At 36.1% G+C, this 14,645-nt stretch overlaps 1 protein-coding gene across 4 annotated transcripts in view; it reads left to right on the forward strand.

Moving 5' to 3' along the window:
• Xrcc4 (X-ray repair cross complementing 4) overlaps nucleotides 1–14,645 on the forward strand; it is a 226,079-nt gene that overhangs the window by 14,675 nt on the left and 196,759 nt on the right. For all 4 annotated transcript variants that reach the window (XM_052159445.1, XM_052159444.1, XM_052159442.1 and 1 more), the window contains exon 2: nucleotides 5,077–5,225. In XM_052159445.1, the coding sequence (XP_052015405.1) occupies nucleotides 5,087–5,225 (139 nt within the window). In that variant the 5' untranslated portion in view covers nucleotides 5,077–5,086. The remainder of the gene's footprint in view (nucleotides 1–5,076; nucleotides 5,226–14,645) is intronic.

Here is a 14,645-nt window from a genome sequence, read left to right on the forward strand (position 1 = left end):
TGGTCTGAAGTTCTCTTTCTTTGTTGGATCTTTGTGTGGTTTTGGTATCAGTGTAATTGTGGCTTCATAGAAGGAGTTGGGTAGTGTTCCTTCTGTTTCTATTTTGTGGAATTGTTTGAAGAGTATTGGTGTTAGGTCTTCTTTGAAGGTCTGATAGAATTCTGCACTGAAACCATCTAGTCCTGTGCTTTTTTTCGTTGGAAGACTATCTATGACCCCTTCTATTTCTTTGGGTGTTTTGGGACTGTTTAGATGATCTATTTGGTCCTGATTTACTTTTGGTATTTGGTATCTGTCAAGGAAAATTTCCATTTCCTCCAGATTCTCTAGTTGTGTTGATTATAGGCTTTTGTAGTAGGATCTGATGATTTTTTGAATTTCCTCAGTTTCTGTTTTTATATTCCCCCTTTCATTTCTAATTTTGTTAATTTGGATACTTTCTCCCTTTGGTCAGTCTGGCTAAGGGTTTATCTATCTTGCTGATTTTCTCAAAGAACCAGCTCCTGGATTTGTTGATTCTTTGTATGGTTCTCTTTGTTTCCATTTGATTGATTTCAGCCCTGAGTTTGATGATTTCCTGTGTTCTTCTCCTCCTGGGTGAAGTAGCCTCTTTTTTTCTAGGGTTTTCACGTGTGCCATTAAGCTGCTAGTGTATGCTCTCTCCCGTTTGTTTTTGGAGGCATTCAGGGCTATTAGTTTTAGAGGCTTCTAATAATTAAGTCTTGTTTGAGAAGTGGGAACAACATTGATTCTATTTTCAATCAACTTGAAAAATTATAAGATGAGACCACTTAATATCATATTAATATCTTTCTAGTGTCATAATAGTGTCAACTTGAAATTGATGAATTTATAAGTTTTCAATTGGCAATTTTTCTCAATTATTAAATATCAATTAACTTTTGAATTTATAATATATTGCTTTGGGATAAAAATTTGAAGCAATTTTGTATCCCCCTTTCTTAAACAAGAGAAACAAGAATTTTCTTTTAGACTTTCAAAAAATTGGTGTTGCAGTATTTATTTTATTCCATGAATATGGGTATTTTGCCTGTGTCTTTGTAGGTATACCAGGTATCTGTAGCAATAGAAGAGCATTGATTTTCTCTAGGATGATGGTTACCGAGAGTTGTTAACCACCATGAATGTAGCTGCTGCGAGTTGAACCTGGGTCATAAGCAAAAGCAGCTAGTGCTCTTAGCATGTGAGTCATAACTTTAACCCCCCTCTCTTAGATTTTAAAGGATTATCTTGGAGAGATTCATGTTACATGATTATAGAAAACTTTTTTGTAATAGTGCTTTATTCTTGAGGTCTATATTTTTTGTTTATTCCTTTATTTAAAAAAAAATCTATTTGTTTTCTTTTATTGAAGATGATTCTCAATGGGATCAAACAATTAGAATAAATTCTAATATTCCCTCCATTCATCATTATTAATTTTGACAATAATGACTATTTGACTATAATTTTGACTGTAATTCGATAATGGAATGAGCTTCTTGGCTTGCTGCTCTGAACTGCCATCTTACTCACACACAGTCTAACATGTTTAAGTGGGAAGGTAAGGGACTGTCATTTTACTAAAGAAAAGTTCATGGTCGGAAAGGCATGCTGGGGTGATGGGTTCATTCAAAGCCAGTTGCTTGGCTTGAGGAAGGTTACCCAGGGGAATCAGTTCTAATTTGGTGGGGTGACAAATGCACCATGAGGTATTATTTTAATTTTTCTCTTCCTATCACTGCAGCCATGGCTGAACTGACAGCTTTTGGAGGTTAAAAACTATACACTCAAATTTGAGATGGGAAAGGTGTAAGGTTTTGCGACTAGCATTAAGTCTTGTGAGCTGGTGAGGTCCATGAGGCCAAGTCTAGCTAAGGCCACTTCTGGAGCCTTCCTTCAGGTGACATGGAGAAGACCACAGGCTGAGGTCATGCAGAAATCTTTGAGAATATGCAGTAGACTTCGTGTTGTTGAAGGCATCCTCTTTTTGAACATTTGTGGCTATTTGGCGAATAAGAAAGAAAAAAATTGCTGGCTCTTAACATGTCTAGAGATTTTGCTGTCTAGAAGCCAAGATTCTGCAATGCTAATGAACTTAAACTTAGAAATTTCACTTCTATAGTATTTCTTTATTTTGCTTTTTTATTTTATTTTTATTTTTTTAGTTTTTATTATTTTCTATATTCTTTGTTCAAATTCCAAATGATCCCGGTTCTCCCCTCCCCTTAAGTCCCATAAACCCTCTTCTTTCCACCAGTTCCCAATCAACCCCCTCCTTCTTCTCTGTCCTGGCACTCCCCTACAATGCTGTATTAAGCCTATCTAGGACCAGGGCCATCTCCTTCCTTCTTCTTGGGAATGATTTGATATGTGAGTTGTGTCTTGGGTATTCAGAGTTTCTGGGCTAATATCCACTTATCAGTGACTGCATTCCATGTGTGTTCTTTTGTGAATGAGTTACCTCACTTAGTATGATATTTTCCAGTTTCAAACATTTGCCTAAGAATTTCATGAATTCATTGTTTTTAGTTTCTGAGTAGTATTCCATTGTGTAAATATACCACATTTTCTGTATCCATTCCTCCATTGAGGAACATCTGGTTTTTTTCCACTGCTATGGATGTTTCCACTGCTATGAACATAGTGGAGCATGTGTACTTATTGCATGCCAGAGAATCCCCTGGGTATATGCGCAGGAGTGGTATATCAGGGTCCTCTGGTGGTGTCATACCCAGTTTTCTGAGGAATTGCCAGACTGATTTCCAGAGTGGTTGTACCATCTTGCAATCCCACAAGCAGTGGAGGAGTGTTCCTCTTTCTCCGCATCCTCGCCAACACCTTCTGTCTTCTGAATTTTTAATCTTAGCCATTCTGATTGGTGTGAGGTGAAATCTCAGGGTTTTTTTGATTTGTATTTCCCTAATGACTAATGATGTTGAACATTTCTTTTTTTAATATATATTTTTATTTTCTATATTCTTTGTTTATAATCTAAAAGCTTTCCACTTTCCTAGTTCCCCCCTCCCCATATGTCCCATAAGTCCTCTTCCTTGCATATCTTAAATCTTAATTTGATATCTTATGATAGGATCTTTTAGTTTTAAGCACATTTTACTTTAGTATGTGGTTAATGTGTGTGTGTGTGTGTGTGTGTTTGTGTGTGCTCTTGTGCAGTGATGCATGCGAAAGTCAGAGGAGAACTCGCGGGAGCCCTTTCTTGTTTTTCTCTTTGTCAAGTGGATACCCAGTATCCAAACTAGATCATAGGGATTGGTGGCAGGCACTCTCATATACTGTTGAGACATCCTATTGACCTATTAAGTATATTTTAATGGAACACATGTAACCTAGATGTACAACGATTATAGATATAACAATGCATTTATTCAAACTAAATAATATGTATGTTAACCCCATCTTGTAAGGTTCGTGAAAATCTAGGCTGAGTAATTTACCAAAATGATCACTATGAATTAATAGCAAAAAATATCTCTAAGCCTAAGGGAAATAAGGGAAAGGGAGGTGGGAGTGGGTCAGGTGGAGGGGCATATAGTTGGAGGCAGGGGGTGGGAGGAGGGGTTGGAAGTTTTGGGGTTGAGGGAAACTGGGAAAGATTTTAGCATTTGAAATGTAAATGAAGATTATATTCAATAAAAAATAAATAAACTTACTGAAAACAAAAAACAGCAAAAAAAAAAAAGAAGAAAACAAGGTTACTGTCACAGTTTAAAAACATCAACACTAACACCCCACATACACACAACACCCCAATTCTTAGAGGGTGTTAGTGGGTAAGACCTAGAACACTCCTATTTAATCCTGTGCCTCCTAGATAGAAATAGGAATTGCATAATGGAGTATTATTACTGATGATTGATGTCTTGTTGTGCCATTTTTTTTCCCAATAGCAGGCTTCCAAGTTCTGTTTCTGAGCTTGTGCTGATCAACATTTCTCACAAATCATTGGAACCATTAGATCAGAACTTTTCAAAAATTTTAGTGACAGAATCAGATAGAGTTTACAAACGTATTAGTCCAAGAGAACAAACCATATACTCAATATAATTTCAACAACTGAAATATGAGATTGTACTCTTATAAAAACACTGAGAATCAATATTATAAACAGTATTACATAGGCTGTAGCAAGGTATAACTCAGAAGTTTAGGCTGGTAACAAATTTGATAATGCAAGACTCGTAGTACTAACCAAAATAAGCACATTTTGATGAATTGTATTTCATAAATATAATTTGATATCTATTATCTAAAGCAGACAACACACTGAATAAATGAAGACAGATTAAGACACTAAATGAAAATATTGTCAATGTTGACAGGATTGTATTCATATCTAATATGTAAATGTAAATGTAAAGAGTGCAACACCCACTACTCACCAGGGGATTTGAACTCAAATCACAGTGTGATGCTAGAATTTGTTCACCCATGTGGCTAAAATGAACCAAAGGGGAAATAGTTTTTTAGGCCACTAATATATGAATCACACTTTCATGCAACTCTTAAAGAAACTAGGCTATACAGTACTCAAACTACATACATGATTTCTTCTGTTCCAGCAGTTCTATTTGAAGGAGTGACATCCCCCTCCCCATGCAAAGGCATTTGTAGAATGTCATGACAGCAGTATTTGTAATAGTCAAGACCTGTGAAGTTCCAAATGGCTGTCACTAGGAAAACAATAACAAAAAAAATATAGTGTGGATGAATGTCTCATATGCTTACTCAAAGAGACCATTTCTTATGTTAGAGGGGCGGATCTATTTGCTCCTGAGGACAGGGAAATATGAAATTTACTCATGTTGCTAGAGTAATTTTATTTAGCCCATCAGTTTGGCTGATCATTTAAGAGCTTCTGCTTTTCTCATCTGTAAAATCTGTGAGTCACTATTGAGCAAAACTATGACTTGTGAGTTCACTGGTTGGCTCTATCATACAGCACTTTACTTTTATTTCTTTGGAGTCTATATAGTGGAAAGACAAGGATAAAAGTTATCATCATTAGATTATTGTAGTCTCCTTTTAAATATTGATTTTGTTCTTCCATTACAGGTAGCCAGAAATGGAACGGAAAGTAAGCAGAATCTGCCTTGCTTCTGATCCCAATGTAACTTACTTTCTGCAAGTGTCTTGGGAGAGAACGTTCGTATCCGGTTTTGTTATTACCCTTACCGATGGCCATTCAGCCTGGACTGCAACAGGTAATCTTGACAACAAACTTGTTTCAAGTAGAAGTTAAATAATGTACTGCTCTTTAGTTTGCAGGGACTCTTCAAGATAAAGTGTTTCTTTATAGACATAGGTAACTTCAATACTCCATTTTCCATGTTCTGCATTTCCAAGTTGCATATGGGTTTGTAAGAGTTGACATGGTGTACAGTAGGTAGTTTTGCCTGCTATGTCAGCTTTATTGCTTGGACCTAGTCATGGCTTTATAATGGTCTTTTTACAGAAAACATAAAGAACATTTTAAAAATATTTATCTCCTCTTGGGATCTAGGGAAAGCCTGGGTCTTAAAGGAAGGAGATTGTGAAGCCAAGAGATGCTGCTGCATTGTGGGTGTGGCTCCTCCTGCTTTGACTTCCTCTAGTAGTTTAGCTTAAATTTCTTTTGCATGCATTTGTAATACAGTTTTAAAAAACAACCCCCCCCACCCGATATGTGCAAATTGTGGTGTTTTATCATAGAGACTCACTTTTGAAATTTTTTTGCTGATCTTTTCAGCTGCAAATAGATTCAGGTCAGGTAAGAGCATCTGGCAGTGGCTCCTTGTTAGTGCAGGGGTGGCACGTTGCTCCCAGATCCTGCCAGGCATACAGTTAAAACATTAGAATTGTCGTTTTTCAAATACCAAAGTTTTAATATTTTTATGGATAAAAAACCATTTCTTTGTAGTTACATAACATTCATTTTAGAGTTGTAAATGGCCTATTAGATGAAAATTTAAGAATCTGTTTATATACCATTTGTATATTCTAACACAGTTTCCCTAAGATTTATCACTATAATTATTATCTCCCAAAGTACAATCCATGACAAAATTCTGTTTCATTCTTTTCTGGCACAAATGTTACTCAGCACAATCAAAATGAATTCAAACTACAGTTTTTTTCATCTAGCTTTTGTGGCAGCAAATGTGGAATGTTTACATTTGTATTATAGGGAAATGTATAGGATTTCCAAAGGATATGTGTGCAGTACTCCTTGTGTTAACTGCTTGATATTTACATTTCTTTGCAAGAAATAAAAGTTGCTGACTGCTTCTGGCAGGTAGCAGTGAAGTGAGATTTGCTGTTAGCCTTATGGAGGGAGTATAACCATGTGACAGCTCTTGTATGGAGGGAGTGTAACCCTGTGACAGGGCTTGTATGGAGGGAGTGTAACCATGTGACAGCACATGTATGGAAGGAGTGTAACCCTGTGACAGGGCTTGTATGGAGGGAGTGTAACCATGTGACAGCACATGTATGGAGAGAGTGTAACCATGTGACAGCTCTTGTATGGAGGGAGTGTAACCATGTGACAGCACTTGTATGGAGGGAGTGTAACCATGTGACAGCACATGTATGGAGGGAGTATAACCGTGTGACAGCGCTTGTTAGAAGATCAGATGATATGATGACTAAGATTATGGTAATGGCTCAGAGTAGGCCTTTGTTGACAGAGTGGACTTACACACACACACACACACACACACACACACACCATGTAAACAATAAATAGAGAAGAGAGTTTTAACTAAATAAAACTAGTTAGAAGAAAAGAAAAAAGTGATCACTTGATGGTTAGCATCTGTGTAGATGAGATCTCCAGCCTCCTATTTCTTACATTACATACTTATCCCGAATTCAGTGAGTCTTGATTTTGATCTCTAACTAATGTAATCCACTGTGACAGAATCGTGCTAGGAGACCATTCACTGTACTCCTCAGTGGCTTGTGAATATTGTGGTTTCCTGTAGTGACCATATTTCAAACATGTAATTTTAAAGTGCAGTCTGTAATGATTCAAAAATTATCCAATGGCGTTTTAGATTTACATGTATTTTATGCCTTGTATTCATTTATATTTACTTGTTTAGCTATTAAGGCAAATGTATATAAGGAAACATAAGAACATATCTTTTTATTTACGACTTATTACATACACATTATATGGTACTTTCTAGACATTACACAGTTAAGAATATTGAAACAATTAAATAAATGAAACATGGAAATGGATTTCCTTCCTATACTTCTTCCTGTGTTTTAGTTGTTGTTCAACTTGTTGATTGCTGCAGCCTTCAATTATGTGTAATTTTTACTCTTTTCATTTAAGTGGAAAGGATGTGAGGTTTGTTTTAATCTCCCCCACACTAAGCCTGCTGAATTTTTTTCCCCATTAGTAAGGCTTAATCTAATGAATGTTTGGGGACCTAATTATCATGTGGCCTGTCATCAGTCACTTCTGTATTACAGAGTGTTGTGTCACAGGGTCATTTCACAAAGTGGGTTAATGATTGATGATCACTATGTGCCTTGGAAAATAATTGTTTCTGGTAGCAAGAAACATATCACCTATCTGCAGGGTAACTTTATGCATATTGGAGATTAATTAAAACCTTACTAATGTTTTACTATCAAATATTCAGATTTCTGTCTAGTTTTTCTAAGAAGGTATTCTGTTAACTATATGTAAATAATATTATAAAACTACTTAGAAAGGCCTTAGGTCTCCTATGTGATGCCAGTCATATTCCCACTATGGTGAGGTTGGTGTCTTCTGCTCTCTGATGTAGGATAGGATGAATCTATGCAGTTTTTACTTACATACAGGAACATTCTTTGAGTGTGTCTTTGCCTATCTACAAATAATCTCAAAATGATGTTTGTGAAGTCTCTGCTAGTCTGAGAATAGTTTCTCATTTTTATTTGTTTGTCCTCTCACCATGTAATGAAGTGGTTCCACTTCATTCTGGAAGGACTTTATTCTCATCACCTTTGCCTGTCAGTCATTTCAGGTTTAGAACAATGAATTGTTCTTAGCTTCAAAATAAGCTGTAAACAAGTTATTTTCCCAAGATTACAATTTGGAGTAGACAATAAAAATCTCATGTTCCCTTTAAATAGGGAATGTTTGGTCATGCTTTTAAGACAGTCCCTTTCACATAGGATTTTTTTTTTCCTTTAGCTATGCTTAAGTTTTAAAATTTTAATTTATGTATTTAAGAATTTTTGTACATGAGTCCTATATTTATTTACACATCTCTCTCTCCTAATTCTAACTCTAACTAATATGCAAATTCATATCCTTTCCTTCTTGTATGTATATATTTATTTATGTATATATAAATATAGTCTTCTGAGTTTCTGTGTTGTCTGTATGTATGTGTATTTAGGGATGACCATTTCTAGTGGCATAACACATCAGGGACTCATCCCTGGAGAAGATTGTTCCTCCTTTTCCCAGCAGCCTTAAATTGCTTGGAGGTTTTCATCAGGGAGTATGGACTTCTGTGATTTCTTACATCCAGGTTGCATATCACCTGGCATTGCTATTATGTGGGTTGTTTAAGCAACTGTAATATTGAGAGTTCGCAGGTGTCAACTCACTGAGATATATAGAAGTAAGCTTTCAGTTACATACCTTCTTTTGTACTAGTTGACTTGAGCAGGGATTAAGATAATCGTCATCAAGGACATTGACCTCTAATTTTCTTTTTCATATTTTAGCTTGTTTGGTATTAGAGTAATAGTGACTTAATGAAGGAATTTGGGAGTGCTCTTTTTAGTTTTTGAATAAGTTATGAAGTGTTGGTTATAGATCTTCTTCGAATGTCTCATAGAATTCTAGACCTGGGCTTATTTTATTCAAAAGGTACTTTTAAAATGTTTTGATATCCTTATTTGTTCTGTGTTTAAGTTGTGTACCTCTTGTTGATTGAACTTTGGTAGTTTGGATGAATCCAAAACTCTAGTTTTTTTTAGATCTTCTAACTTAATATAGTGTAAGTTTGTAAAATAGTCCCATATTGTATTTTGAATGTCTTTGGTTTCTATTGTGATGCTTCTTTGTTCCTTTTTGGCTCTGTTAGTTCGCATCATCACTTTGTTTCTTTGTTTGGTTACACCCGCCATGGGTCTGTTGATCTTGTTTCTCTCAAAGAGCCAGTTCTTTAGGTTGTTTGCATTTTTTTATTTTTTCTTTGTACTTTTGTATTTGTTTTCTTTCTTTTACCTCATTAGTTAAGGGTTTGAGTTTGCTTTCTCATTTACCGAACTTGGTTTATTTTGTTCTTGTATTCCAAAATACTTTTGTTGTATCATTGCTTTATTTTCTTTCTGATTTAAAGTGTAGTCAGTTATAACTATACATTTCCCTCATAAGCCTGTTTACAGTGTGTTTGTTATTTTGTATTTTCATTGTCTTATAATTCCAGAAAAATTTTAAATTTCTTTCTTGATTTCATCGTTGACCCATTTATCATTCAGTAATGAGTTATTTAATCTTAAGATTCATTACTAAGGATTCATTTTCTGTTGATTTTAAACTTTATTTCATTTATCAAATAGGAAACACGGAGTCAAATTTTTCTGGAATTTTAAGATTTATTTATTAGTTTTAGGTAATATTTTTATTAATTCTATAAGATTTTTACACTGTATTTTTTATTATATTCATGGCTTTCCCACAACTCCTGCCAAATGTACCTCTATCACCTTACCTATCCATTTTAGTATAATTTTTCATTTTCCTTCTAATTTTACATGGCCATTTTGTGTTGGCCAATTATTCTTGGAATAAGGCATGTTTCTATGTATGTTTGTATGTATGTATGTATGTATGTGTGATGTATATATGTATGTATATTTTCATTACATCCTGACCACAGTTTTTTTCCTCCTTTCTGTCTCCCCAATTCCCCCTCCCACATATCCTTTCTTCCCTACATGTCCTTTAACAAAAGAGCAGGCGTCCCAGGGATAGCCACTGAAGACAGTATAACAAGATACAATAAGACTAGGAACAAACACTCATATCAAGGCTGGGTGAGACAACCTAGTAGGAGGAAAAGGGTCCAAGAGCAGATGAAACTGTCAGAGACAACCTCTTCCAACAAAAATTCTAAACCAGCAACCATAACATGTATGTAGAGCTCCTAGCACAGACACATGCATGTTCCGTGATTGCTGATTTGGACTCTGTGAGCCCCTATAAGCCCTACTTAGTTGATTTTGTGAGTCATAGTCTCTTGTGTCCTCAACCACAATTCTTCCTCCCCTTTTTCTACAGGGCTTTCTTAGCTCTAAGGGTGTGACCCAATGGGGAGCTCCAATTTGGGCTCTCCCAACATCTAATGTTTGCTGTGTGTCTTGGCATCGTCTCTCATCAGGCTCTTTGATGATGATTGGGATAGGCACCAATCTTTGAGTATATATCATTAAGAATCATTTTATTGATTTTATTTTTCTAACATAGGTCTCTGGGCTAGTTGAGACAACTATAGTCATATTATTAAAGAAAACTGACATTTTATAGCAGCTGTTATAAACCAATAAGTTTTTACCTAAGGGTAGTGATATGCTAATCTCTCCTGCCTCAATGTTTAAATAATTTTAAAAGGGAAATATAGACAGAAGGATGGTATTTTGTCTTTTTTTTCTGTCAGAAACTTATTTTTATATTATTTACAGAATTCACAAGAAGTGAAGCATAGTAAATTATTAGATGAGATTGAGAGTGTTATCTCAGATGTGAAGACCTGAAGGTGAACTCCCTATGACCAACTTTTTTTGTGTGTGTGTTTAATTTTTGGTTCATATACAGAACAATCTGTTGCATAGTATTTGTTCCTTAAGCAATTTTTAATAGGTGAGTTGTATTAATAAAATGGATTAAGTATTTTTTTGATATTTTTAAATTTACATTTCAAAATTACATTTCCCCTTTTCTGGGTCTCAACTCCTCGCAAGTCCCATAAGCCCTCTTCCCTCCCCCTGTTCCTCCATCTACCCCTTCCCACTTTTCTGTTCTGGTATTCCCCTATACTGTTGCATTGAGTCTTTCCAGAACCAGGGGCCACTCCTCCATTCTTTTTGGACATCATTTAATATGTGGATGATGTCTTGGGTATTCAAAGTTTCTAAGTTAATATCCACTTATTAGTGAGTGCATACCATGATTGACCTTTTGAGACTATGTTACCTCACTTAGTATGATGTTCTCCAGCTCCATCCATTTGTCTAGGAATTTCATGAATTCATTGTTTCTAATGGCTGAATAGTGCTCCATTGTGTAAATATACCACATTTTTTGTATCCATTCCTCCATTGAAGGACACCTGGGTTCTTTCCAGCTTCTGGCTACTACAAATAGGTCTGCTATGAACATAGTGGAGCATGTGTCCTTATTGCATGCTGAAGAATCCTCTGGGTATATGCCCAGGTGGTATAGCAGGGTCCTCAGGAAGTGTCTTGCCCAGTTTTCTGAAGAACCTCCAGACTGATTTCCAAAGTGGTTGCACCATCTTGCAATCCCACCAGCAGTGGAGGAGTGTTCCTCTTTCTCCACATCCTAGCCAACACCTGCTGTCTCCTGAGTTTTTAACCTTAGCCATTCTGACTGGTGTGAGGTGAAATCTCAAGGTTGTTTTGATTTGCATTTCCCTAATGATTAATGATGTTGAACATTTCTTAAGGTGTTTCTCAGCCCTCAGAAGTTCTTCATGCGAAAATTCTTTGTTTAGCTCCATACCCCACTTTTTAATAGGGTTATTTGGTTCTCTGGGTTCTACCTTCTTGAGTTCTTTGTATATATTAGATATTAGCCCTCTGTCGGATTTAAGGTTGGTGAAGATCCTTTCGTAATCTGTTGGTTGACATTTTGTCCTTTTGACAGTGTCCTTTGCCTTACAGAAACTTTGTAGTTTTATGAGGTCCCATTTGTCAACTCTTGATCTTAGAGTGTAAGCTATTGGTGTTCTATTCAGGAACTTTTCCCCTGTGCCCATGTCCTCAAGGGTCTTCCCCAGTTTCTTTTCTATTAGTTTCAGTGTGTCAGGTTTTATGTGGAGGTCCTTGATCCATTTGAAGTTGAGCTTGGTACAAGGAGATAAGAATGGATCAATTCACATTCTTCTGCATGCTGACCTCCAAATGAACCAGCACCATTTGTTGAAAGACTTATCTTTTTTCCACTGGATGCTTTCAGCTCCTTTGTCGAAGACCAAGTGACCATAGGTGTGTTGGTTCATTTCTGGGTCTTCAATCCTATTCCATTGATCTGCTTGCCTGACATTGTACCAGTCCCATGCAGTCTTTATCACTATTGCTCTGTAGTAAAGTTTAATGTCTGGGATACTGAATCCCCCAGAAGTTCTTTTACTGTTGAGAATAGTTTTAGCTATCCTGGGTTTTTTGTTATTCCAGATGAATTTGAGAATTGCTCTTTCTAGGTCTATGAAGAACTGGGTTGGGATTTTTATGGGGATAGCATTGAATCTGTAGATTGCCTTTGGCAAAATGGCCATTTTAACTATATTAATCCTGCCAATCCATGAGCATGGAAGATTTTTCCATTTTCTGAGATCTTCTTCAATTTCCTTCTTCAGAGATCTGAAGTTCTTGTTATATAGGTCTTTTACTTGTTTGGTTAGAGTCACCTCAAGATACTTTATGCAGTTTGTGGCTATTGTGAAAGGGGTCATTTCCCTAATTTCTTTCTCAGTCTGCTTATCCTTTGAGTATATAAAGGCTACTGATTTGCTTGAGTTGATTTTGTAGCCAGCCACTTTGCTGAAGTTGTTTATCAGTTGTAGGAGTTCTCTAGTAGAGTTTTTGGGGTCACATAAGTACACTATCATATCATCTGCAAATAGTGATACTTTGACTTCTTCCTTTCCAATTTATATCCCTTTGACCTCCTTATGTTATCTAATTGCTCTATCTAGGACTTCAAGAACTATATTGAAAAGATATGGAGAGAGGGGGCAGCCTTGTCTAGTCCCTGATTTTAGTGGGATTGCTTCAAGTTTCTCTCCATTTAGTTTGATGTTTGCTACCGGTTTGCTGTATATTGCTTTTACTATGTTTAGATATGGACGTTGAATTTCTGTCCTTTCCAAGACTTTAAGCATGAAAGGGTGCTGAATTTTGTCACATGCTTTTTCAGCATCTAATGAAATGATCATGTGGTTTTCTTCTTTGAGTTTGTTTATGTAGTGGATAGCATTTATGGATTTCCTTATATTGAACCATCCCTGCATCCCTGGAATAGAGCCTACTTGATCATGGTGGCTGATCGTTTTGATGTGTTCTTGGATTCGGTGGGCAAGAATTTTATTGAGTATTTTTGCATCGATATTCATAAGGGAAGTTGGCCTGAAATTCTCTTTCTTAGTTGGATTTTGTGTGGTTTTGGTATCAGCGTAATAGTGGCTTCATAGAAGGAGTTGGGTAGTGTTCCTTCTGTTTCTATTTGGTGGAATATTTTGAAGAGTATTGGTGTTAAGTCTTCTTTGAATGTCTGATAGAATTCTGCACTGAAACTATCTGTTCCTGTGCTTTTTTTGGTCAGAAGGCTATCTATGACCCCTTCTATTTGTTTAGGGGTTATGGGTCTCTTTAGATGGTCCATTTGATCCTGGTTTAATTTTGATAAGTGGTATCTGTCTAAGAAACTGTCCATTTCCTCCAGATTCTCCAGTTGTGTTGAGTACAGGTTTTTGTAGTAGGATCTGATGATTTTTTGAATTTCCTCGGTTTCTGTTGTAATATCTCCCTTCTCATTTCTAATTTTGTTAATTTGGATACTTTCTCTGTGTCTTTTGGTTAGTCTGGCTAAGGGTTTATCTATCTTGTTGATTTTTTCAAAGAACCAGTTTTGGTTTTGTTGATTCTTTGTATGGTGCTCTTGGTTTCCACTTGATATCAGCCATGAGTTTGATGATTTCCTGTCTTCTTCTCCTCCTGGGTAAATTAGCTTCTTTTTGTTCCAGGGCTTTCAGTTGTTCCGTTAATCTTCTAGTGTATGCTCTCTCAAATTTCTTTTTGGAGGCACTCAAAGCTATGAGTTTTCCTCTTAGCACTGCTTTCATTTTGTTCCATAGATTTGTGTATGTTGTGCCTTCATTTTCGTTAAATTCTAAGAAATCTTTGATTGCTTTCTTTATTTCTTCCGTGACCAAGGTATCATTGAGTAGAATATTGTTCAGTTTCCATGTGTATGTGGGTTTTCTGTTGTTTTTATTGTTACTAAAGACCACTTTTACTCCATAGTGATCTGATAGGAGGCATGGGATTATTTCAATCTTCTTATATTTGTTGAGGTCTGTCTTTTGACCTACTTACTATATGATTGATTTTGGAGAAGGTACCATGAGGTGCTGAGAAAAAGGTATATTCTTTTGCTTTTGTATGAAAAGTTCTATATATATCTGTTAAATCCAATTGGTCAAAGCTTCAATTAATTTTACTGTCTCCCTGTTTAGTTTCTGTTTTCCTGATTGTTCCATTGGTGAGAGTGGAGTGTTGAAGTCACCCACAATTATTGTGTTAGGTGCAATGTATGCTTTGAGCTTTAGTAAAGTTTCTTTTGTGAATGAGGGTGCCCTTGTATTTGGAGCATAGATGTTCAGGAT

Source organism: Apodemus sylvaticus, chromosome 16, assembly GCF_947179515.1.
Source record: "Apodemus sylvaticus chromosome 16, mApoSyl1.1, whole genome shotgun sequence".
In the NCBI taxonomy this organism is placed as follows: Eukaryota; Metazoa; Chordata; class Mammalia; order Rodentia; family Muridae; genus Apodemus; species Apodemus sylvaticus.